Raw genomic sequence first — 25,743 nt, 5'->3', positions numbered from 1 at the left:
GAGCTCAGAAAGGGGACTGGGGGGAGGGAGGGGCAGGCGCACAACAGAAATCGAGCATTTCTTCCTCCCTACATTCTTGGGGGTATATTTTTGCCATTTGCAATAGTTAATTAGCATTACATTAAATCCAAAGAGATTCTAGTTATCTTTCATATAGTATTTTTTTTATTCATTTCTTTCAAACCCCCCTCTGGCACAGGTCTGTGGGGTCAGGCAGGCGCATCCCCAGTGCCCTTTTACCTAAAACTTGAGGAACTGAGTGATAAAAGAGGGCACCTGAGCCAAGCCAGGGGTCAGAGCCTGGAAATCCCGGGGGACCGGTGGCGTGTGGGATCCCCATGCGATGCTCGGAGGCGTTGGAGACGTCAGAAACCTGCTGCCGGATTTAGGGAAGGTTTTATTACGATTTAGGGAAAGCTGCAGGATCCTCGGCACTGTGGGAGCAGTTACAGAGAAAACTGAGCCAGAGAAATCGAGGTTTGAAGGGGCGGTCGAGCCGCAGGGGCACTTACCTTCTGCAAAGACAGCCTTTCCCCTAAAAGCAAGATCCTCTTTTTCTCCTTCGAGCTGGTTGTGGCTAAACTCTTCTCCTCACCGGTGCCTTTAAGCTGGTTAGCAGGATGCTAAAAGCTGACGGGTAGGTCACCGCTACTCCTGGTTTTAGTCGGATGGGTCGTTATGAATCATTACAGCATTTTTTAAGTGGGGCTGTTGCAAAAAATACAGTTGTTGCAGTATTTCCCACCTTACGCCTTCAGCGAGGGGCTGGTTTGGTGGTTGGGATTTATGTGTGTGTGTGTGTCTGTGTGTGTGTTGTTGTTGCTGTTTCTCTTTTCTATTTTTTCCACTCTTTGGCCTGTGGGTTTCCTCCTTTCAGGTGAGATGGCCCCGTGGTGCCACAGCCCATCTCACAGGGAGGAATGATTTCTCTGCCCACGGGGCCGCCCTTTCCGACACCTTTGGTTTGAGTTGAAAAAGTTAAGAAACAAAGAAGAGGAAAAATGTAAAAGAAGCCTTTGGGTACCCAAGCACCGGCTGCTGCTTTCCGCCAAGTGAAACTCAGGTGGGAGCTCATCAGCTGGACAGACACCATCACAGACTCACAGAACAGTTTGGGTTGGAAGGGACCTTGAAGATCATCGAGTTCCACCCCCCCGCCATGGGCAGGGACACCTCCCACTAGACCCAAGCCTGGTTTCATCCCCCAAGGTCAGATCTGAAACTGGGGCCGTTCCCCACCAAGTGTCAAGGACCGCCGCAGGAAGTGCAATTCTGTGGCTCTGGTGGATTAAAGGAGCTGCTTCGGTCCCTCAAGATACCCTAAAAAAAAAACGGAACAGGGGCAGAATCCACCCAGTGTGAAGGAGTTACAGCAAGTTCTAGGAACTTTAAGCTATTGGCATAAACACACCCCTGGCCTTTCCATCATTGCTCGCCCCTTGATAATTTGCTCAGGAAGGGAAAATCCTGGGAATGGATTGACCAACATACCAATGCCTTGGAATTGCTAATAAAAGAGCTGAGGTTATTCCAACAACTTGGTCCTATACATCCAACTGACCCTGTCCATGTAGAATGGGGGTTCAGTGAACGTGGTTCTCACTGCACTTTGGCAGAAGGGACCCACACACCTCCACTCCCCACACCGCCAACCCTCCCCCTCCCCCAACGCTCCAAAAAGCAGCAGTCCTTAGTGCAGACTCCTTAAGCTGACTCCACAGCTACGGCTCCCCGTCGGCTCTGGGGGAGACAAGGGGGCCCCGGGGGTCTCCGTGGGCTTTAAAGGGGTCCCAGGGCTGCCCACGGGCAGAGAGAGGGGTAGGAGAAGAAAAAAGGAGAAGAGAAGAGAAGAGAAGAGAAGAGAAGAGAAGAGAAGAGAAGAGAAGAGAAGAGAAGAGAAGAGAAGAGAAGAGAAGAGAAGAGAAGAGAAGAGAAGAGAAGGTGGGTCAAGGGGGGAGGGGAGAATGGTGGGGGGAAGGGTTGAGGGTGTGGGAGTGAGCGTGTGAGGGGGGAGTGAGGGGAATGGGTGTTTGTGAGGGGGGAATGGGTTTTCGGGAGAGGGAGAGGCGAAGGAGAGGAGGTTTGCAGGGCTGTGAGGTGCCTGTGAGAGAGGAGGCCCCGGAGGGAGGTGAGTGGAAAGGGCTGTGTGTGGAAAGAAAAGCTTTAAGGACAGGCTGGGCTGGGGAAAGGTGGTGGGCCCCGAGGGAGGGCTTGGGGACCGGGGCTAGAAGCGTGGGTTTGGGGCAAAACTCTGGGAAAGAAACTGCAGGACAGGGCCAATCTGAGTATACAGTTTTCGCGAAGCTTCAAGCAAAAGGTGACCAAAGGTGCCTCTTGTCCTTTTGTGGGCTGGTTTTGTCTGAGTTATTCATGCGAGTGGATTTTTGCCACACGGGATGGGAACGTTCGCTTCCCGGGATAGCTGATGCCCCTGGATAACCACTGCCCGCGAAGCACTGCGAAACCCCGTGTTCAAAAATGAGAACAAAGGCCGGGTTTTGCCTCTCGGAAGGATCTCTAAGCACCGTCTCCACGTTATTTTCAGTACCTTTCTGGTTGTTTTCTTTCCCCCCATCCCCGTGATGTCCGTCGGGGGGACTGGCGGAGCTCTGCAGGCGGATGTCCGGCTCATTTTGGTGAGGGCTGAGCTGATTTCAGAGAGTCCCGGCTCATTTTGCGGAGGATTGGGCTGGTTTAGGGGGGTCCCGGCGCATTTGGGGGAGGGCTGCGCTGGTTTCGGCCTCGCAGTGCCCGGGGCGGAAAGAAGCGGTGGTGCGGGGTTGAGGGGGCCTCGTCGTCCTCGGCGCGGCCCCGCCCCTCTCGTCCGCCGTTGCCGCGGCGACGTTGGGGGGCGTGGCCCGGATCTGCCCCTCGGCGCATGCGCGGTTGGGCGGACGCGAAGGAGAACGTTTCCGTTGTGTGGCGGTGGTCGGGAGCTGCGGCGTTCGGTACCGGGAGAGATGGGGGGACCGGGGCCGAGGGCGGCGGGAGCGGGAGCGGGAGCGGGGTGGGGTGGGGTGGGGTGGGGTGGCGGCGGCAGCAGCGGCAGGAGCGGTACGGAGGTCTCCGGGGCCAGTTCGGGGGGTTTGTAGGGTGGCGGGACCGGGCTGGGGGCCTCGGGGGGCGGTCTGGGCCTTTTTGGGGGGGGCAGAGCCGAGTGGAGGGTCCCCGGGGAGAACAGGGCCGATTCAGACCCCCGTCGTCCGTCCCCCCGTCCCCCGCTGCCGCCCCCTCACCCCCCGCTCGCTCCCCGCAGGTGGCGGCAGCCCCGGCCGCAGCGCAGGGTGCCCGGGGCCGGCCTGGCCGGGCGCTTGGCTCCGCTCTGGGCTCCGCTCTCAGCCCCCCCCGGCAGGTCAGCCCGGCCGTGCCCCCTTCGCCCGCCTCCAGCCCACGGCCGAGTCCCCCCAGGTACCCCCGAGGTGGGTCGGGGGGTGTCAGCGCTGGGCCCCCTGAAGCGGGGGTGGGTGGTGGGCACGGGCATTGCTGGGAGCCCGTGGGCAGCCCTGGGACCCCCTTAAAGCCCACGGAGAGCCCCGGGGCCCCCTTGTCTCCCCCAGAGCCCACGGGGAGCCGTAGCTGTGGAGTCAGCTTAAGGAGTCTGCCCTAAGGACTGCTGCTTTTTGGAGCGTTGGGGGAGGGGGAGGGTTGTCGGTGTGGGGAGTGGAGGTGTGTGGGAGGAGTCCCTTGTCTTTGGGGAGCTTTGGGGGTGTTGGGCAGATTTGGGGGAGTGGTGGAGGGGTCCCCTCGCTTGGAGCTCCCTGGTTGGTTTCTTCTCAACTGTGGGAGGCAGCGGGCGAAGGGGGAAGGCAATAGAGTGAGTTGCTGTATTTCAGTCCTTGGTTGAGAGTCAGCGACTCTGCTCCCTTGCTGCTCAGCAGACTCTTAGCTCCGTGGGGCTCTTTCTCCAGGCAGGCTACGACTACAGAAACGGCCCCCCTTCCTCGGAAGAGTTGTTAGCAGTGACGTCTGCTGGGAACGTACTGCCTGACGTTGGATAGACCTGGCACCACGCAGCAGCTCAGAGCTCCACAGCGTATGCTGCCGCTCTCAGTTCCGTCCCCTGCCTGGGAACCCACTCTTTCTCGGTCCCTGCTGGCAGCTCCTGTGGAGGCTCCTGGCTGAGGACCAGCCCCAGTTTCCCCACTGCCCCACCAGCAGCCATGGGAGAGCGGGGGGTGTCCTGAGTGTGTGAGCACCACTGGCTCTGTTGCTGCACTGGGCCAGGCCTCCAGGAAGTGGTAGAGGGATCTCTGGGGAGAGGAGCTGCTCCTCAACAGGCTGCTGCAGTCCTCCGAGTTGGCCAGCGAGCACAGGCTGCAGGGGCTCTTGCGGTGGCCCTCAGGGGGCCCAGGAGCCTGGGAGATTCCTTGGTACAGAAGGAGCTGTCCCCACTGATAGGACCTATAGGTGGCAGAGGAGGGCAGGGGGACCTGGGGGCTTGGGGGGGGGGGGGGGCAGGGGGTAGAGAGAGGCATCACTGCTCAGATGGTATATGGTTGGCAGGGAGCCCAGTGGGTCCTGTGGGGCCCGGTGCTCCCTCCTCGCTGCCTCCTTGGTTGCCCTGCAGAGGAGGAGAGAGAAGAGACCCGCTGCACACCGTCTCCTCCGCTGGAGCCCGTGGGCAGCACCCCCTCCTCAGCAGGCGGGCAGGGCTGCCCAGCGCAGGCAGGGCAGGGCACGGGCTGAGGGTCTGGGGCAGGATCTGGGGGTCTCCCCCACACTCCCTGCTTCTCCTGTGTCGACTTGAGCTCCCATCCTTCATCCGCTAGCCGAGAAGCTGCTGAGGGAGGGGACGGAGTGAGCAGGCAGCAGCCCTCGGCACACCCTGGGCTCAGGGCTGCCGTGGGGTGTGGGCTGTTTGCATGGTGCTCGGTGCCAGTGCCACTCACCACTCTGCTCCTCCGGGCGGGCTCTCGTGTCCGTCGTCCCTTGCTTTGGCTTCTTCCAGTCCCTCTGCAGGACCCCGGGAGCTGGGCGAGATGGGAGCAGCTCCCAGCCCCGCGCCGCAGCCCCCCACACCACCCCACACTGCGGCACAGTGCGGTGCAGCAGTCGCCTACCTGGAGCCGCTTGGTCCATAGCACAGAAGAGATCACTCTGAGCCCCATCAAAAGCATCACGAGCGGAGCCAGGTGAGCTGTGAGGGGGACGTTGGAGTCCCTCCTGGCACCAGCTGCGGTGCAGCCACGCAACCCTGGGGTGCCCCCCATGGGAAATGTTAAAGAAATAAAATGTTGGTCTCTATCCCTGGTGCTGTGGTTCCTCCTCCCATCCCACGGCTGGGGCTGTGCCCCCCTCAGTGCCCGACCCAGTGGGACAGGCTGGCACTGCTGGCACCCACCAACCTGGGGGGGTGGTGGTGTCGGGGGAGCTGGGTGGGCTGGAGAAAGGGAGGAAGCACCTCTTGAAACCAGCTGGGCCCTCTCCAGCCACAAAAGCCTCCCCAGAGGCACCAGAGGGGACCCCCAGATCCTTGAAGGGCTGCCCCAGACTTACTCTGGCCTGCAAGAGTCCCCCCCAGGACCCCTTATGGACACCCCAGTGGTGTCCCCAGACACCTGCTGGGCAAGCCAGTAACACACTGTGTGGGAGCAGCCAGCCAAGCCGGTTTCAGAGCACCAGAGGTGAGAGGCAGGGAGCTGCCATCCCACTCAGCTCCATCTCCGCCGTGCCGTGGCTGTGCAGAGAGAACTTGGGGGGAGCTGCAAAACAGCTCAGCCCGGGCTTATCTCCAGATGGCACAGAACAACCAAAACCAAATGGCCCTTAACAAACAAAATGCCCCGAGTCCCATCCCACCACTCTTCACGTGACGCTGAGTGCCGGACATCACAAATTGGCAACAGAGACTTTGCTATGGCACCACCAGAGGGAAATATCCCAGACAGTGTAATCCACTCGGGCATAATCCTGCACCCTCACCGAGTCAGGAAATATAAACCACAGGGTCTGGGGAGACAAATGGGGAATCCTCCAAGGATACAGCTGGCCCCTCGGAGATCCGTCCCCCCCATCCAGGACGCTGGAGGGGAGCATTTACAGCCGAGAACGGCCTTTCCTTTAACCTCTAGAAAAGCCGGCATTTGCTAAAAAACAAATGTTCCCCTCCCGCCCCGGCCCCCTCTGAAATGAAATAAATAAATAAATAATTAAAATCCTTAAAAAAACTTAAAAATCGCCGTTAGTTTCGTTAGCGTTACATTAATTCTAAAAACTGACGAGCCGCTGCGCTGTGCGCCGCAGCCCAACCTCCCCCCCTCAATGCTGGGCGAGCTCCTCTGGCCATGCCTGGGATGAAAAACGGGTGGCTTTTAGGAAATAAAAAATTTAAAAAAAAAGAAGAATAATAAAACCTCTCTTTCTCTCTCTCTCTCTGCCTGTGTTAGTCCAACGAAAGGGATAGCGTCGGGAGGTGAGGGAGGAGGAAGGGGGAGGCTGTAGGATGGAGAGAGCCCTCCCCGTACCCCTCGGCTGTGCATCCTCGCAGTGCCGCGGGGAATGGGGGTGGGGGGGTCTGTGTGGGGGTCTTTGGTTTGCACAGGGTGGCCGTGGTGGGGGCTCAGCCCCATCCTTACAGTGCTGGGGAGCACGGGGCTACCAGGCACAGGGTCCCTCCCCCAGTGAGGTGCTTTGGTGCGTTGAGGTGTTAGATGGGGTGGCACCAGCCCCTGCCCGCCCTGGGAGGGGGGACACCACCTCTCCGGTGGCACTGGATGGGTGGGAGGGAGGGAGGGAGCAGAGCTGTGGGAGCCATGGAGAAAGGCGTGGGGGTGTCCCTCATTGTGGCAGCCCCCAGCAGCCCTACCCTGCCACCCGGCCACCCCAAGGGACACCCAAGCCCCATCTTGGTCCTCTCCCCGTTGGGTGACGCCCTTCCACCCACCTCAGAGGTGCGCTCCTCTCCTGCGGGGGGGACGCCCAGCGCTCGCCTGGCTAGAGAAGCACCGGGGGGGGTGGTTAGGGGGCATCTGAGCTTCCCAGTTACACGGGCGTAATTAGTGCACCATTAATAACCATTAGTAACCACTTTGGCTCTGCTAACCAACTGCAGCGAGGCCCCCACCCCGCTTTAGCACAGGCTTCCTGATGCCAACACCTCCTCGAGCCACTGGGTAAAGCTGCGCCTGGCAAAAAACCACCACCCCCCAAAAAACCCCCACACCACATCCCCCACTCCCCACCCACCCCTTCTCCCCCCATCACAGCCATGGGGCAAACTCCCACCACCACCACCCCCCAATCTCAGCTCGGCCGTGACCCCCCCGAGACACTGGAAAGAGAGCAACGGAGAGCGAGCTCAGGCTCCTGTGAGCTGCAGAGATTTCTCTTTGGGTTTTGATGTTGTCGGTAGGTGGGATTGGGTTGGTTGTTTTTCACAGAACACTTTGCAGTAGAGGACAAAAATATGGTGTCGCAGTCCCCGGGTCCGGCGCTGGCACCGCCACCTCCCCCCACGGCCCCCCATCCTCCCCCAGCTCCTGTCCCTCCTCCTGCCCGGCGGCTGTTCCCACTTTCCTTCCTTGGTTTGTTTGGGGTTTTTTTAATGTGTGTGGGGGGGTTTCTCTTTTTCTTCCTTTTGTTTTTTGCTTCCCCCTCCTTTTTCCTCTTTTTCCCCTTTTTGCTTTTTCCCCCTTTTTTCTGTTTCCCCTTCCCCCCCCCGTTTCTTTTCTCTCCCCCCCCCCTTTTCCCCTGTTTTTCTTTTTCATTTTTCCCCTTTTTTTCTTTTTCCCCTTTTTTCTTTTCCCACTTTTTTTTTTTTCTCCCCCCCCCCCCCCCCCCCTTTTTTTTTCCCTCTTTTTAAACAAGCTCTCTCCCGAAGGAGCGGCCCCTGGCTCTCCGCTAGCAGAAGGAGCCTACGGAAAAGCTCTGGCACTGACACGGGCAGGAACACCCACTCACACATCGCAACACAGCAGTTAGTTTGGCAACACCCCCACCCCCTGTCACAAGTGAGACCTGCACAGACAAAAGGCTCCTGAGTGAGGGCACTGGGGCAGCCCCACCTTAGAAGCAGCAGAGGAGCAGAGCCGTCCGGAGCCATCAAGAGCACAGGAAGGGCTATTCAGGGCCTCATTGTCTGCGCCGAGTGACCGTCTGCTGAGAACCGCTCTGGCGGCTCAGAGCTCAGCCCCAGCAGCAGTCTGGAGCCAACGGGGAAAAGTACACTGGGAGGAAGACTGGCAGCCTTCCTCCACAACGCCCCGGAGAGAATGACCACAGTGCTGCCTATCCCCATCGCTTTTCCAACACGGTTCTTTTTTTATTAGAAAATTAATAAAAAAACCCTCCAACTCTCAGGTTTCCAAGGCGTACAGAATCTCTAAAAGGGAGACACAAGCGTGAGGTGCTGAGGTACCCAAACCTGCCCACGTTAGTCCAACGAAAGGGAGAGCGTCGGGAGGCGAGGGAGGAGGAAGGGGGAGGCTGTGGGATGGAGAGAGCCCTCCCCGTACCCCTCGGCTGTGCATCCTCACAGCGCCGCGGGGAATGGGGGGCTGTGTGTTTGGGGGGGTCTTTGGTTTGCTCCCCTGACCTGCTGGGGGTGGGGGAGGAGGGTTTGGGAGGGGTGGGTGTCCGGCGGCGGGATTACATTCATTGGGCGGTGCTGGGCGGCACAGCGGGAGCCTCCCTTGCTGTGCTGCGAGGCCGGGGCTCCCGGAGCGTGTTTCTGCTCCTGCTGCTTCACCTGCTGGAGCATTTCCCTCATCTTGCACCGTGCAGTCTTGGGGAGGAGAGGGGAAAAGCAAGAGGTGGGGGTCAGGGCACTGTTTCTCCCCCCACCAACCACTCCCGAGCCCCCACTGAGCATCTCAATGCTCCCAACTTGTCACTCTGGACAAGCCGTAATTAATTTCAGGTTGTTTGGTTTTGTTTTTGTTTTTTTTTTTTTTTAACTTGTGCTTCACTCCTCGAGAGAGCCTGAATTTTTTGGGTGGTCGCCATCCCACCAAAGTGGACAGGAGACAAGGTTATGGAAGATGCACCCAGGTGGGATGCGCATGGATTTGCCCGCACCAGGGAGTCCATTCACACCCTGGGTGCTGCTCTGCATGGCATCCAAAACACCCAATTTTAGCTCAATCAAGCCAATCTTCAATTTCAGCGCTCACACAGCTGGGGGGAGCTACTGAAACACCTTCAGTGCCTCTTGGGGGCACAGGGACCACCCAAAAGAAGAGCAGCAGGTCGCTCGGGTGGTGCTGGGCTCAGCCACCCCGCGCCTTTCCTCGGTGGATGAAAGTGGCCGGGGAATATCAGGTGAAGCCACGGCCAAACCGTACCTGACTGGCAAAGAAATGCCCAATGATTTTAACGATGACCTCCTCGTTCTCGTCTGGGGTTTGGTCTCGTGGCACAAGGACTTCCGCGCTGGTTAAGTTTTGCAGTTCGTTCACCTGGAGCGAACCACAAGAGTGTTTTTCTTGTGGAAGAGCCCAAATCCTCCACTGTCGGTGTCACCACGGCACCAGGCACCCTGAGTGTCTCCCCCTTCCTTGGGACCAACGAGAACCACCACCAGGACGTGGGGGCTGAGGGTCAAGACATCGCTGAAACCACTGTGCACCCGGAATTTGTCCCCCTGGGGTGGGCAGGGGTGATGGGTGATGCCCAACTCTGCGTCCCCGGGGCAAAGAGAGGGAGGGGCACCCATGCACACACCCCCACACACCTACTGTCTTGCCACCTTTGCCTACCACGCAGCAAGGCGAAGGAAGGCACCTTGATGTGGGCTTCAAGCTTCACCACTTCTTCCGCGTTAAAGAAGTTTGCCTCTTTCAGCTTCCCAAATATTCACCCCTGGGCCTGGGGAGGAGACGGACAGGAAGGAAAACCATCAGGCAGCGCCCGCTGTGCCTCTCCATCCCCAAAGCTGACAATGACCCCATGTCCAGCAGCATCAAAACCACTGTACCCAGCAAAGAGCTCCCCCGGCACTGAGGGAGGCCAAGCCAGGCTGGCAGCACAGTGCTGACCACAGGGACGCTCTCATCTTGTCCCTTACTGTCCCCCCCACCCACAGCCCCCACCCAGCGCACCTTGAACTGAGCCTCGGGCAGCCCCATGATGATGATCATCCGCTCACTGGCCTCGGGACCTTCTGACGGGGCGATCTGGGAAGGGATGGGGGAGGAGCGTGAGCACGGCCCCCGCTTCGGCAAGACCTTCCCTCAGTGGGATGTCCCCCCCCAGCGCAGGGCAACCCCCCCATGCAGGAGCATCCCCTCCCACCTGAGCTGGGCTGATAACCGGGGTGCTGCAGGCCTGGCCTTCTACTAATGACAGCCTGGAGAGGTGGGCCCATGCCAACCTCTTGAAGTTCAACCAGGCCAAGTGCAAGGTCCTGCACATGGGTCAGGGCAATCCCCAGCACAAATCCAGGCTGGGTGGAGAATGGATGGAGTGCAGCCCTGGGGAGAAGGACCTGGCGGTGCTGATTGATGAGAACCTCAACTGCTGCCTCCAGCTCAGGCGGTTCCAACAGCAGAAGGACACGGACTTGATGGAGATGGGCCAGAGGAGGCTGCGGAGATGCTGCGAGGGCTGGAGCCCCTCTGCTGGGAGGACAGGCTGAGAGAGTTGGGGGGGTTCAGCCCAGAGAAGAGAAGTCTCTGGGGAGACCTTAGAGCCCCTTCCAGTCCCTAAAGGGCTACAGGAGAGCTGGGGAAGGACTTTTTACAAGGGCATGGAGTGATAAGGGGGAATGGCTTCAAAGTGGAAGAGGGGAGATACAGATGAGATATCAGGAGGAAGTTTTTCCACTGTGAAGGTGGTAAATCACTGGCCCAGGTTGCCCAGAGAAGCTGTGGCTGCCCCATCCCTGGAGGTGTTCAAGGCCAGGTTGGTCAGGGTTTGGAGCAACCTGGGCTGGTGGGAGGTGTCCCTGATCAGGGCAGGGGGGTGGGACTGGATGGTCTTCAAGGTCTCTGTCAACCGAAACCATTCTACGATAATTTGGGGAGCAACACTGCAACCCGCAGACTCCCATTCCCTGCCCTTGGCAGTGGGGAGGGGAAACTGAGGCACGAAACACAGGACCAGCCCCGCAGCGCATTCCTCACCTTGATGGAGGCACCCAAAAACCGCACCAGCTGCTTGATGTGCTGCCCCTTCTTCCCGATTATGGCCCCCACCGCCTGCGTCCTGATGAATAGGTTCACAACCTCTTGCTCCAGCAGCTGAAGAGGCACAGAAGAGCGAGAGGGTCAGGGGACCAGCCAGACAAGGGACAAGGGAGGTGGCTGTCCCCATGCTACCATCCCATGATGGTGGTGGTTGCTCACCCTCCCAAGGTGCCCAAGCGAAGATCTCCTGGAAAGGGGTGCCAGGCACTTACTGGGTGCTGATGGTGGAAGGCACCGGCTGGGGGGGGCTCCATACACACCCAAGAGGTACACCGAGGAGCTCTATGGTGGCAGAGAAAACGATGCTCAGTGACAGCCCCAGCGTGCCAAACCCTTCCCGGCCACTCCCAGCCACATGCGCAGCAGTGTGCCACCACCGTGAGCCCGACAGGGACACGGGGACAACCCTTCAGGCCCTGAAACACCCCCTCACAGAGCGTGGGTGCACCCGAGGGTGCATTGGGGTGAGCTGCAGCCCCGACCCAGCACGATGGGGCTGGGAAGCAGACAGGGGCTCCCAGTTACCCCCACACCCTCCCCACTGCCATGTTTTCGTCTGTGTCCTGCATTTGTAGGGGAAAACCAGGACACAACTCTCTCCTGCTCTGCGTTCCAGCAAGTGCAACCAGATGCTACCTGCAAACCACCATTTCTCATGTAGAGGAGGAGCAGACCCAGCTCCCCTGCCCAGGCTGGACGCCGCTCTCGCTCCCAGCCCTCCATTTAAGAGCATCACATTGAAGAGCCCCCTTAGGAGCAAGGGCAGGGCGAGGCAGCGCCCCAAGAGCCAGCCAACCCCCCGCACACAGCTCAGCACTCACCACACGCTCGCCGGCCCCCGCAGCAGCGGCTCGAGCGGGGCTGCCCGCGGCCGGCGGTCGGACGCCGCTCCGTCACAGCCGCTCACCATGGTGGAACGCCGAACGCAGTCCGCGTCCTTCCAGTCGCACCGCAGCCATGGCGCAGCCGGGTGCAGCGAGCGCAGCTCCCCGCCAGAGGGGCGCAAAGCGCCGTGCGAGCGCGGAGGAAAGGGCTCGGTAAGCCCGGGACTGGCATTCCCTCACCCACCGCGGGCAGAGGAGGCAGGAGGGGGCGCGCGAGAGCCCGCGCCGCCGGCCGCTGTCGCTCGCCTCAGGCCTGCGGGACGCCGAAAGGCTTCTCCGCTCTCCGAGGGGCCCCTCCGCTCTCTGGGAGGCTTCTGGGGGGCCCCTCCGTCTCTGGAGGGCTTCTGGGGGGCCCCTCCGGCCTCTGGGGGGGCCTCTCCCCGAGGGCAGACAGGCCTCTTCCCCGCCTCCGGGCACCCCCCGCCTCCCGGCGCCCAGCTGCCAGCCGGGGCCCGGCTCGGGGCTTTCGGAGAAGGGCCAGCGCCTCCCCCAGACACAGGAGGGCGAGGCGGGACGGCGCCGGCCCGGCCCCACCGCAGGGCAGAGACAGAAGCGGGCGGGGCGGCCCTTAACGGCCCCCTCAGGCAGAGCACAGACGCGGCGCGCCTGCGCGCACCCACCGCCCCGCCCCTCTCTCCCCCCTCAGCCGCCCCTGTACCGATGGCTGCGGGGGGCCTTCGTCGCCCTCCTCGCCGCCCCCGGCCCCGCCGCCGCGCAAGAGGCCGCCCCCCAGGTCAGCGAGCCGCCCCGCCGCCTCAGGGCCGCCCCGGGCATCGCCCCGGCGCCCACTCCCCCTCCCCCCCCCGCCTGGGGCCTGCGGGACCCCCGGGGCTCCTTGGCGGGAGCCCGCCCGGCGCCTCGTCCGGGAGCGGCGTTAGTCGCTCTGTGGGCTCGGGTGCAGGGCAGGGTCTTGCTCTGGGGCTCCCCTGGCTCTGGCCTCGGCCCCTCTGCCCGCCCAGAGCCCCCCCTCCGGGGCGGTGGGGCTCGTGGTGGGCCCCGGCAGCCCCGTGCCCCCCCCGCCCTCTCCCAGCCCGGCAGCCCCGTCCTTCCGGCCCTGTGCGGCGGCTGTGGCTCCTGCCGCTGTGGGCTCGCCCCGGGCGCAGTCAGAGTCGTTCCCCTGTGATGCTGAGATGACTGTGGCTTCCAGATGTTCCCCCCAAATCCGTGGGCAAAGCCACCCCCTCGTTGGCTTTCCGTCTGCACAGCGGGGGCTTGAAAAGGGAAAAAGAGGGGGTGGAGACTTGGAGTGGTGAAGGAGCGGGGAGCAGCTTAGTACAACTTCCCAGGAGAGAATTCCTCTTTTCTAGCCCTCAAACTGATTCTAAACCTCCAAGTGGCTGGTAAAGTAAAAAAGGACAAAACAAGGCTCTCCCAGGTGCCGGGTGCTCTGGTAAAGCTGGAGAAAGCGGCATTTCTGTTCACAGGCAGTTGCCGTAAGTGCCGTCAGGTATTGAAACTGCGCTTCTCTCAGGACGTAGCCTTGAGCCTGGAGAGCAGCTCAGAAGGAGTTAGCTCCTGCGAACAATTGAGCAGGAGGATACAAAGATTTTGCCTTCTCTACTTTTGCCTTCTGAAGTATGAAATATGCTGAGTAAGAATGCACCTTTATGGGAGGGTATTTGCCTCTAATGCCTACCCCCCAATATTTTCTGCCTGACTTTAATAGCATAGTAATAGCCAATACTCTTGACATTGTATGAAAGGTGCCGTTAGGGACTTCTTTGTGCTCCTGATACAGAGAGAAGATAGTCCAGAAGCAATGATATCAGCAGGGTTCGGGGGCGTAACAGTTTAAAAGAAATTCCTTTGTGTAAGAATGACCAAAGAATTCTTCAAAGAATCCTTGCCGTCTGTCATGACATTTGGGAGGGCAAATAGAGGCAAAAACCCACCTCGGACCAACCTTTGTGCTCCATTCCCAAAGGAAAAAGTGATTGAAGTGGGTGTATGCACGAGTTGCTTTCCCACCTTTTATTTCCTGTCCTCCTTAGACTTTTCTTTGCAACTCAGTGTAGTGATTTACGAAATGAGGTGGCGTAGTAATCTCTGGTGTGCTGCTTTCCCCGAGGAAAGAGGAGAACTTTACATATGAACTTAAGTTTTTGGCGATGGGAACAAATGTAAAAAGTTAGGAAGCATTAACCGAATGAGAAAAAGAGACCTAATATGCTCCAGCGGGATAATTAGCTCTCTGAGAGCAGCCCTTGGCTGGGAGAGGTTGGGGGGTGTTGAGGAGGGGTGCAGTTAGGTGTGTGTGTGCCTGAGATGATCCCAGGGGCGCTTGGAGGGGGGGACCTTCGGGATAGGAAAGGTAACTTTGGAAGTTTGGGCCCTGTGAAGGGAAGTCAGCCTGCTGGGAGCTTCCCTAGGGTTGCAAAACACTGTTGTGTGTGTTCTCTCCTCAGTGTTTGGATACCTGTGGACGATGGTGATGAGAGTCCGCCGAAAAAGAAAACATCAGGTATTGCACATTACAGAAGTATTGAATATGCCTGATTTTTCTGAGGTTTCGTGTCCCTTGGAAAAGTCTGGCTTTTGTGCTCTGGCATTGTTCCTGAAACTGTGGCTTTTCAAGCTGTTCTTTCCTTGTGGCTATCTATCCCTATAGCCAATGGCTTGAGGGTGTACGGTAGGGCTTAGCCCTATGTGTGACGTTATCTGCGGTGACTGTGGCAGGGCCCAATACTTTTACTGCCAGCAGGAGATAGCCCAGGTCTCTGGCGGTGAGCCCGCGTGTGTCAGCAGAAAGAGTATTTTAAATCAAAGCTGTGTGCTCCCTCCTGGCTGTATTCCCAATGTACCTCTGTTGGTTTTCATCATGTTCTTATATGGCCTGTCTTTGTTTTTTAGATTATGCCATCTCTGAGCGGAAGGAGAAAGCTGAAGAAGTTTCTGTTGTGGTGCAGTTGCCAACCAAGGCAACCAAACGCCCGGCGGCTTCTGTCAGCGAAGATGCTCCATTCCCAGAGTCTGCGGAAGAGGTTAGCGAGGGGTTTGATATATTATGATCTGTGCAAGGTGCAAGAGCAAGCGGCTCTCCCTAATGCATCTTGAGGTTGAGCCTGCTCTGAGCCTGTACAGCTGTAGGTGGTTCTTTTCCATTTCTAGCAGGCAGCTCTAATGTGGGCTGGGTTTGCCTTACTCAAGTCTGCGTCCTCTGCTCCGGCACTGGCAGCTGCGGAAGGAGCAAAATGTGTGTTGTCTTCCAGATACTTGACACTTGTTCAAGTTTATAGTTTTAGTGTGTTTGTAAACTGTTATTCTCTTTCTCGAGCTTGCAGTTAAGGCATCAAAATACACTACCTTACAAGAAAAACTGCATACTTCCTGTGGATAGACCTCTTTCTGCTCATTATCCACCAGTCCATGAGAGGATTCCTGTAGGACTTTGGCTCTGTAAAAATGAGCCTCTGACTGCTTGACTCCCTAGTTCGGTTCAAAGGTGTAGTGCAGTTTTTCTTATTGCCCCATGGGGTAAGAGGGCTAAGAGACTGTCGGGCTCTAATTCTTCATTCCCGAGAGAGTTGTTAACTCATATTTGTACCAAATATATTTTTCAAGGGCTGAATTATCACACTTTGCAATGTTTAGGAGCTGACTGAGTGATTACTGAGTGACAAGCTTGTATTTTTTTAATTGCTGCATGTATGAGAGCCTGTATTCAAAAATTAAAGCATACCTGTCAGAGATCCTGCAAAGATTGGCATTCTTCTGCAATCTGACCCAGCAAGTCATGGTCCCCAATTCACAGTAGAGCTGACTAAGTCTCAGGAAGTTTGTTTGCTTGGATTCACATTCAGGTTATACTCACATTGGTACTTTTTTTTGTTTTCTTTTAAGCCTCGGTCCACTTCTTTTGAGACTTCATCTAAAAGACCAAGATTTTCGTCGCTTGATATATCAATGCTGCAAATTGGTAAGGCTGACATCAAGTTATACGACTTGTTTCATTTTCACCCTACCTTGTGTACCGTCCAAGCCTACCCCTAGGGTTCTGTACGGATTATTGCAGGCACAGGACGAGGCAGCATCTGGGAAGACTTGAGCGTGACCTCTGTTTCTTACCTGCACCCTTGCATTGCTTCTGGAGTGGAGCTGAGCGTTTATCTTGTCATCTCAGTACCAGAGCTGCCTTGGATGCAGTCCTTCCCTTCTGATAGGTCCACTGTTAGCTTGCCAGAAGTAAATTGTTTTCAATGGTCCTTTTAGGTAGTAGATCCCGAGAAGCCTTTTGTATTTCAGGTTTCAGCTGGCAATACCTTGTGTGCACAACTTGCTGTAGTTGCCGGTGTGGAAACCTGATGATGTGAGAGAGAAAATGACAATTTATCTTTGGTGAAGCTCCTTACTGTAAACCCATAAAACTCTTCAGTTCCCTTTTATAGTTTCTGATGCCTTACGCTCTTCTCTCATAGGTCAAATGCCGTGTGGAACCCATGCTCACTTGACTAAGGAAACACTATCCCGTCCTCACAAGACAATTCCATGTCCGAGGTAAAAATCCTTCTGTTTTCTTTGACTTCTTCCCCAAAAGGTTTACTGCCTATGGTAAGGGAGGTCTCCAGCTGCTTCCTCCCCGAAGAACCAATTTTCAACTTTTTCTTTAAACCCAGCTACTTAATTGACACAGGAGATTAGCTAGAGATTAAAGGTCTGCGGTAAGAGGAAGTGTTGAACTTGAGAGGAGGCTGGGGACACAATTGACACCGTATCTTCAAGGCAGTTGTTGTGATTTTCACTTTTACTTCTCTGTATTTCCCCATTAGCCAGTTGAAGACAGCAGGTCTTCATCTGAAAGTCATGAACATCTCATGTCTGTCTCCATCGTCATCGGTGTACGTGCTTGACATAGTAGTTGGTGGTGGAGGTGCATATTGGAATGTTCTCTGGATACGATTTCTTTTGCGTTGATGTGTTCAGCACAAGCCGGAACGGCAAACAGAGCATCAAACCTGCTCCAGACAGCTTCTTACCCCTGAGGCCACCCATTAAGGAGCGTGCTGCACCAGAATCCGCCACTTCAGATGAAAATCCATATCATGAAAATGATACAGAAAACAGTATCTCATGTAATTTTAAGTGCAATGGCAATAACATTTGAGAGCGGGTCAAGAGTCTGCTTTTGGCGTCTAATCTCCCAGTCGTTGCTTATTGTGGTGTGGCTCATATTTTGGAGCAGATCTGGAGCATGAGAAAGAGATTCCTTTCAGAGGAAGGTAAACCAGAGGAGGTTCCTGGGGAATATGTCTAATGCACTCCAACTGCTACTGAGCATATAGTCCCTGAGGTCAGAGCAGGGCAGGTCTGAAGTAAAATGTCCCAGCAGTATGGATGTTGTGGACATTGCCATTCTCACTGTCAGCATAATCTTTAACAAATAGATTGAGCAGAATTGGTCAGGGCTGGTTGAAATGAACGCTGTCTCGTCCCACAGAGTAAAGTGGCCTCCTCAGGTTGATGCAGATATTTGTTGGATGTGCAAAGAATATTTTTTTCTTTTCAAAGAAAAACCCCAAAAGCCACCGTGAATTGGTATGCACTGATAACAAATGCCCCACATATAAAAATTGTGATTCTCCTCTGTTGTTTGTTTCCTGCCCCAAAGTGTTCAAGCCTCCTCCAAGGAACCAGTGACGACTATGAGTCGTGTGGAAGAACCAAAATACAGAGGAGAGGTCTATCCACGTCCAACACTAAGGACCGGTGAGTATCCCCGTGATTCCAATCTGTTCCACTTTGTAGGTAGACTTCAAATGGGAATAGGGCATTTCTTATACACTCACAGATGATGTTCCAAGTTCAAAGCGCTTGCCAGAATTCGAACTTCCTGACCATACAGTCAGCATTCAAAGTTTTGGGGTTTTTTATTTACCACTCAGAAATGGAGAGCTATGTAAATCTGATGGTGATTCAAAGTCGACTTCTTGTTTTCTTCCTACTGCTTTTCTGTGCAGGTGTCGAATGTATAGATGTTTGCTGCCCACAGTGGTCGCAGAGAGGTGATACGATCAGGTAAAGTCTCTTTTAATGATGGTTCTTGTTTCTTTTGGCTCTGTGTGCGTATGTCTTTCACCCCCTGGTAGAGTCTCGGAGATGACCAACGGTATGTGATCGTCTCAGTGCTGTGAAAGAGGAGTAGCGAGCTTGTGGCTCCGGAATTGCTCGCAAGCCAGTTGCATCTCCAACACAGCTGCCATGCGAGAGCCGTGCTGCGTGACAAAGAGGGTTGTGCTGGTGTGGTATTTGCTGTGGGAAGAAAGCCAGTAAGGGTGCGAGTGGTGGCCGTCCCAAGTTGTCCTTGGATTTGCAGAATCCGTTTTTGTTTGTGAGTCGTTCTGCCGAGCCATCAAGGAGCTGACATTTCACTTCTTTCACTTGGAAACTCGCATCCTGAGCATAAGGATGAGAGAGCTTGTAAAGCCTGGTGGGACTTGAGGCAGTTTTGGGACTTAGAGGATGCGTGGGGTTTGACTAGGAGGGGGAAAAAGGCAGTGTGCGTTTGGGTTTGAGAGGCCAGCGGCCTCATTGGTGTGGGCTGTCTGAGCTGGCAGGAGTCTGAGTTCTGAGGGCTTTGTGGTGTTGAGAGAAACGGGTTTTGGGGGCAGTAGGTGCAGCTAGAGGGAGAGATTTTGTACGGCGGTAAGATGCACGCATCTTTCTGCAGTGACCTGCCCTTACATGAGAGAGGAGAAAGCGTAGATGGGAGCAGAGAGACTCAGTTGCGGCAGTCCTGTTTTTTAGCTAATTCTGTCCCCGTTCTTCTCCCCGCTTTAAAAACTAGTGCTATATTTAGCTGTGCGGCACTGTTGTGTGCTTAAATTAAAATAGTGGTTCCCCTAAGCTGGAGGGGAGAGAAGGAAAGAAAATACTGATAGAGAATGATGCCTTCAAGTAAAAGGAACATTTTCTTGCCTTTTTTGAGGGGGATTTAGTTACTAACTGAAACGATTTGACAAAGCTTGTGATATCTCCTCTTACCATGCTGGACTGAAAGCCGTTAAAGCACAATGAGCGTAGAATACCGTGAGAGTCTGGTGTAGGTCTCCATCCTGAAAAAAAGGGGTCTTTTGGTGACAATGTGAATTCTTGTTTTTGAAGCAGGGACATATATCTGGACAACTTTAATGTCTGTGTATTTGTTTGCTCTTCAGAGTCTGTGTGGTTTGAATGACAATCCTCTCCAAATGGGGATAGTCACTCTCTTGACTGGCCTGTAGAAGGAGAGTAAACATCCTGTCGCTGTCCCATTTGGAATTCAGTGTGCTGGTCTTGGTTTCCCGAAGCTCACTCTGTTTGGATGCAAGTCTAGTTGCAGATGTTCCTGTTACACCTTGCAGTAGAACACCCAGCGTGCAGTGTTTATCAGCAGTAGATCACAAAGCACTCGATAGAGGAAGTGCTGGTTGCTTCCCTGTTTTCCAAATAATGCAAATGATAAAGAGAAGGGAAAGGAGTCTTGTACAAGTAGATGGAAAAAAAATAAAAATTCCAAAGCTCCCAGCTCTTCATTCTATCCCAGTCTTGCTGCTAAGAAAGAACGGTGCTGGAAGTTGAGGCGATATTGTCACGTGTTGATGTGTGCAACTGGGGCTGTTGTCAGAATAAGCCTTGAAAAAGCCTTTCTTGTCCAGAGGGTGAATTCTTGAGAATTCCGTGGGAGAGGACAGATACACAGCTCACTTCTCTCTCTCCCTCTCCTGGCAGGTACTGCACACCAGAAGAAAACTCTCAGGAAAAGGAAGGAGCAGCGAAACAAACCATCGCAGGGGTAAGCTTGTGTTATTCCCAAGGAAAATAGAGCTCTTTGTGATCAGAAACTTCAGCGCACTCTCCACTTCACATGACTCACTCAACAATATCTGTATTTGCCCAGGTTGTTTTTCCCCAGGAAAGCGGGAGCATTATTTGATGAGTAGCGCTATGGCCAAGTGTTTTCTGCTGCCGTTAATTTTGTTTCTGGACTATTAGGAGCACACTACACTATAGCATTTTGATTCTTCCCCTTTGATGTGTTGGGTATAGCCTCAAAATCTTTAGCGCACAGCCTTAGTTGACCTGCAAAGCTGGACTGGGGTGTCTTTAGTCGTATCTTGTTTGCTGGGATGGGAAGTACATCTCTTTGACTTTCACCTCTGGTCAGGATTGAGGTCAAAAATACAATTTTAATCATGGAAATCAGAAATCGTAATCTCACTCTCAACTTGATACCTACACGTGGTGGCTTTGCTGGGGTTCTTAACGCTAGCCCAAGCCAAACGAGCTCTCTGCCTCTCTTGCCTCCGAGTGCAGCACTCCATGGGTGCACAGTTGGAATGCAGTCGTCAATAAAAAGTCACTTTGGAGTTTGCTGTTTGGATGTGTGTACAAAAACCCTTCCAGTTTTCTGTCCTGTCCCCGAGCAAACAAATCTGTGCTTGATTGCTAGCTTAACGTCCGTTTGTCTAACAGAGGCAGCGTGGAGCTGAAATCTCAGAAGATGCGTTATTCCAAGGACATCCTATACCTGTTCGGTCCAAAAAGTCAGCCAGCCTCAGTGTGGAAGGAAAGAAAGTGCCAAGCCTGGGAAAAACAGCGGAACGCTTTCCTCCGCTCACAGAGGTACCGTAGCCAACAGTCTGTTAGACAAAAGAGAAGGTTGTGACAGAGCTGCAGGGAACTCCTCCTATTCTCGGTGGTTCTTGAGGCTTTTTGAAATCTGAAGAACTTGCATTGAACCTGTTAGCGAGTGTTTGCGGCTGTGACTTTGCAGTGCGAGGGTCAGCACTAAAGCTGGTTTGAAGGATTTCGTGTGCTCCAGCGCTCCTTCAGTTGTGCTGCCCTGAGGGTTTGTGGGCCTTCTGTTAGCAGGACAAAAAATGAGTCCAGGTTGAACACCAGTCTCCAGAGCAGTGCTAACCCGACTCATCCAGTTCTATTGGATGTGCCTCTTGTCCTACTGTGGTGATAGAACCTGAAAGATCAGCTTGTGCTGGTCCGTGGTGCCGTTCCCCAGGGAGTGGGAGTTCAGTTTCCCCTGCTTGTATGAATTTTGGCTGCTTTTATTCTTTGGAGTTGCAGTCTAATTGAGCTCCCCCCACCTTTTCCTGCCTGTTGAAGATTGACTTGGAAAGGGCGAGCAAATGCAGAGTTTACAAAGTCTGCAGCGTTGATGCTGGGTACAAGGGAAACCGGGTGGTTTTCTTATTTTGCTCGCCCAGATTCAAGCAAGGAGATGCTATTGCAGATCAGAGTGTTTTATACCACCATTTGTAGTGGTTTCTTTGCATTCCCTAGGCAGACTTAGATGGGAACGTGCAAATTGGGACCAGTTGCGTGCACAAGCTGGATTCCTCATTGCCTGACTCCAGTGTAGCTGCCTCAGTTTCCCCCTTTGCTGTTCCCTTTGAAGTCCCCCACCTTCACACTCTTTCAGGCTCCTGACTTAGCTGCCTCGGTACGGAGGATGCCCCCTGGGGTTGGCTTAAACCTGGGTATTGCGAGGGCCGCGGGAGCACGTGGGAAAGGGGTTTGCCAGAGTTGTGTTCCATCTTCAGCTGCTTTAGCGTGTTTGCTGAGTTTATGGGTTTTATCCCAACGTCCTTGGTGAAAAGAAATGGCAGCAAGCCTGGGCTCTAAAGTTCAAAGTTGGGATGCTGAAACCAACCAAGCAAGGCAAAAGCGCTATCGCTGACTTAGCCAAGAAACCGTCGGAGGCAGTTGCTTTGTCACCTGAGCTGAATTTACAGGCTGTGTTTCAGTGGAAAGCTGCCCCCAGGTCAGCGTGCTCCATGCTCTGTTTCACAAGTCCTTCCCCATTGAATTGTTCCTTTCAGGCCATGGAGAGAGAGGTCAGTGCCGCATTTGGCAGAGGTGAGCCAGATGAGATCATGAGCAGTGCCTTCAAACTAAAGGTCACTCGTGAGGACATCCGCACGCTCAGGAACCTTTGCTGGCTAAACGATGAGGTAAAACCAGCTGCAGCACAGGGACAGTCTCATTCAGCCTTTATTGAAAAATACCCCTCCGCCATGTACAGAAGTCTCGTCAACGTTCTTTGACGACCTCCGCAGCAGAGCCTAGAAATCTCTGTACAGGTCTTATTTGAGGTATTGAAGGGTCGAGCGTTTCTGGAAGTTCTGTTACTTCTTGTATGATGCAGCTTCCAGGAGTTCGTCCGGGTTATTGGCATGGGGGGCAGGTGTTTTGATCAAACTGCCGATGTAACCCCGTGTGAAATTCTGGGAACAAAAGCTGACAGCTGAGGCTGGAGTTCTCTCCGCTGTGTGCTTAAGGGTGGCCAGAAAAGAGGTGGTGCTGTATTTTTGGTTGGGGAAGGCAGCGTCATATGTTTACACCTCACGTTTCCTCTTTATGGTACAGGTCGTTAATTTCTACATGGGTCTTCTGATGGAAAGAGGCAAGAAGGAAGGCTATCCAGCGGTCCACGCTTTCAGTACTTTCTTTTATCCCAAACTAACATCTGGGGGCTACGACGCAGTAAGAAGATGGACCAGAAGTGTGGATGTCTTCAAGCAGGACATCATCTTCGTGCCTGTGAACTTGCGAGCCCACTGGACACTAGCCGTGAGTCCCACAGGCTTTTTCTTTAGAATTGGACGGGGAGCAAAAACTGGCAAGAGAAGTCATTTAGGTGTTGGAGGGTGTGCGGCACAAGGTTGTGCTTTGTCTCACGATCACCTTTTAATAACAGGTCATAGATCTCAGGAAGAAGACCATCACATACTTGGACTCACTGGGACAGAAAGGGGACAAGATTTGTCAGACTTTGCTGTAAGTAACCGGTAACTGCTCCGTCACTGCTTTTATGGTGTGAATGAGGAGAGGGTTTTTAGATTTAGTCCCTGTAAGGCGACTGCAAGTTTTCACATGGCTTGTAGATAACCAACCAGGAATCTTGGCGTTGCTTGCTGCGAGTTGTCTGGCATCAACTGCTTATCTGGTGTCACAGCGACCCCTCCGCCCAGGGTCTGGGGTGCCTGGATTCTGCCACCTTCCCGTGATAGGCACAGCCAAATACGCCATAGCCCCATGGCACACATGTGCTGACTTTGTTAGTAATCAGTAAAACCGGGCTGTTGATGGGAGGGAAGGATTTCAGGGATTTCAGGATGTTTCAAGATACCAACCAGACTGTAAAAGGAATGTGGTTCTTCCAAGAGCTTTTTCACTCCTCCTTCTTTAAGAACTTTCAGATGGCAGCTCAGTAATGTTGGTGTCCCGGGGTATATACGCTCCTCTTTGTGATCAGCTGCGCCGACACTCTTACTCTCAGCTACGCTCTTTTAGCCTTTTCTTCTCTCAAGACCTGTTTTCCCCCCCTACTTGTGCTGTTCGTCCTTTCTACAGTAGTGAGCTCTGTAACGTGCTCCTTCTCAGGTTGTCTCTACCTCTTCTGTTCAGTGTCTTACACAAAGCCACCGTATTTCCCTCCGGCGTCCCCCAGCAAGCCACCTTTGTGTCCCTACTGGGTTTTACTTGTATTTCTGACATTCCCCTTCGAGACAGATACCGTGTGGCACGTTTCCATCATACACCTTTCCGGGTGTTATCAGCTGGCACGGATACACCTCCAATGGAATGGGTGCGGCTTGTGCAAGCGGGCATCCTTAGATGTCTTTGCTGCTGATGCAGGAGTAGTCAAAACCCTTAAGCCGACAGCTTTGTAGCCTGAGAGCCTCCCCACAGAGACGAACCGCGTGTTGCTTCAGTCCGGTGCTCTCCTGAACAGTTAACAGCCCGTGCCTGGGAAAGGGCATAACAATAGGTCTGCATCAAATAGTTTTTTACCTCGAGAGGGTTCTTCCAGCACCCCGTGGCTTGGGAACTTCCTCAGCCAGAGGGGTTGGCCCAAAAGCTTCTGTATTAGTTCTTCCAGAGGTGCGCGCAGGGTGTGGGATCAAGGCACTCGGTGGAATTATGGCATTACGGTTCCTTGCTTGGTTTTTCTCTTTTTCCTCTAGTAACATGTGATTTGGGGTTTTTTGACCTCTCCGAAGCAATGAACTTAGGTTTGTGTGGAAGTCTCTGTTGGAATTGTTGGTCTCGTTCTTGACCATTAGCTCACAGCCTCTCCCCGTGTTTGTAAATTGAAGATTGGGAAGTTTCCTCCCAAATCAGCCTTAAATCAGCTGCTGTGAGGATCCTCTGATGTTTTACCATCCTGCCGTTCGTCTTCCTGTGATCCTTCAGCCGCTTTGTTTTGTTGTTGGCCTAAATTACAGAAATGAAAAGGGATTTTTTTTTTTTCCCTTTTGTTTTAACCAGCCGATACCTGCAAAAAGAAAGCCGGGAAAAAAGAAACCTGGAGCTGAATGTTTTGGAGTGGACTCTTCACAGCATGGAGCCACGTGTACGTGAGCACCCCTTGGGTTTGAAATGGGAACTGTCAGTGCTTCTTTGGGGCCCAGATCCTGGCACGTGACAAAGCAAAGGGTTGAGCTGATGTTTCTCGAGGAGTTAATAGTAAAAAGCAGTCCCTAAAGACTGGATTTAAGAAAGGTCACTTGAGAAAGACGCCATGCGAACCTCGAGAGGCCTCGCAGGGAGGAGGGCTGCTGCCCCTTCTGGGCCTGCCAAGAATTTGGATTGTAGTGTCCAAGTCCGGGAGGCAGAGGGGAGGGATGGTGTGCAGTGAACTGGGTCTGTTCCTCGTGGGCGGGAGTGGGTATTCAGAATTACGCAAGTAGGGTCAGGAGTGTGCGGTGAGCGCAGTGTCGGTGTGGGTAATGTGCGCTACTTCCGAGTTGCTTTTCTTTTGAGACAGAGGGAAATCCTCCATCTTCTTTGCATTCCTTAGGAGATCCCTCAGCAGCTGAACGGAAGCGACTGCGGCGTCTTTATGTGCAAATACGCAGATTACATCGCCAGAGAGAAACCGTTCAACTTTACCCAGGTGAGTGAAGGTCATAAACTCCTCCAGCCCCTCTCGCCCAGGGACAGGAGCCGGGGAGGTTACGCAGCAGCTCTTAATTGTGTCCGGGGCAGGGGCTGAGGTTTCGTGCCCCGTTTCGGTGCGTAGTTGCTGGGGTCAGAACTTCCAAGTGGCCTGGGCAGGGCAGAGCTGTGGTTCTCCATCCCCGCCTTTGGGAGCTGCTGCCGGTGAGATTCCTCTTGGGCAAGATACTGCCGCCGCTTATTTTTATTGATTTTGTTTTATACCGGTCTTTTGTTAGTGTGCTTGTAAGCTGTTGCGCGGTCAAGTCAATCTGTTTTTGTCGGGTTGTCTTGTCACCCTCTTAGGGGCCGCGTGGGGTGTTGTACCCAAACGGTTGACAGTTCTTAAAGGGAACTTCCTATTAAGGACTCCGCTGGGCGTTTATGCCTGTTTGCTGCCTCTTTCTGCCGTGACGTCGTTATTTAATGGATTTCTCTTCTCTTTTCAGAGTCACATGCCGTACTTCCGCAAGAAGATGGTGTGGGAGATAATCCATCAACAGCTGCTGTGACACGTGGACAATTAGAGTTCTTATTTAGTGACATTTCTTAGACCTTTGTTACATTTCTTAGACCTTTGTTACATTTCTTAGACCTTTAGTTACATTTCTTAGATCTTAGTTGCATTTCTTAGAGCTTTAGTTACATTTCTTAGACGAATTTTCCTCTTTAGGTTATGAAGTAGAAATTAAGATGGTTTTTTCCCCCCCCTTACCCCCCCTTATTTTGGAGACAGTAACTCTGGTGGTGTTTTTTTTTTTTTTTTTGCTGTCTCCAGGGAGTTATTTAATGTGAAAAGAGAA

General features: G+C 54.2%; 1 protein-coding gene across 1 annotated transcript; it reads left to right on the top strand.

The window, feature by feature from the left end:
- Positions 1-18,100: 18,100 nt before the first annotated feature.
- On the top strand, positions 18,101-25,452 carry LOC309685385 (sentrin-specific protease 2-like; the record flags this gene model as incomplete). Its single annotated transcript, XM_082501156.1, has 8 exons — positions 18,101-18,110; positions 20,499-20,605; positions 21,820-21,951; positions 22,367-22,570; positions 22,698-22,777; positions 24,272-24,356; positions 24,804-24,899; positions 25,390-25,452. 8 exons carry the CDS (start codon positions 18,101-18,103, stop codon positions 25,450-25,452), a joined length of 777 nt encoding a protein of 258 aa, XP_082357282.1.
- Positions 25,453-25,743: the final 291 nt, after the last annotated feature.

Source organism: Vanellus vanellus (assembly GCF_965231255.1).
Source record: "Vanellus vanellus genome assembly, contig: HAP1_SCAFFOLD_29, whole genome shotgun sequence".
Taxonomy (NCBI): Eukaryota; Metazoa; Chordata; class Aves; order Charadriiformes; family Charadriidae; genus Vanellus; species Vanellus vanellus.
Note: the sequence above shows the minus strand (reverse complement) of the source record. Positions and strands in the feature narration are given on the sequence as shown.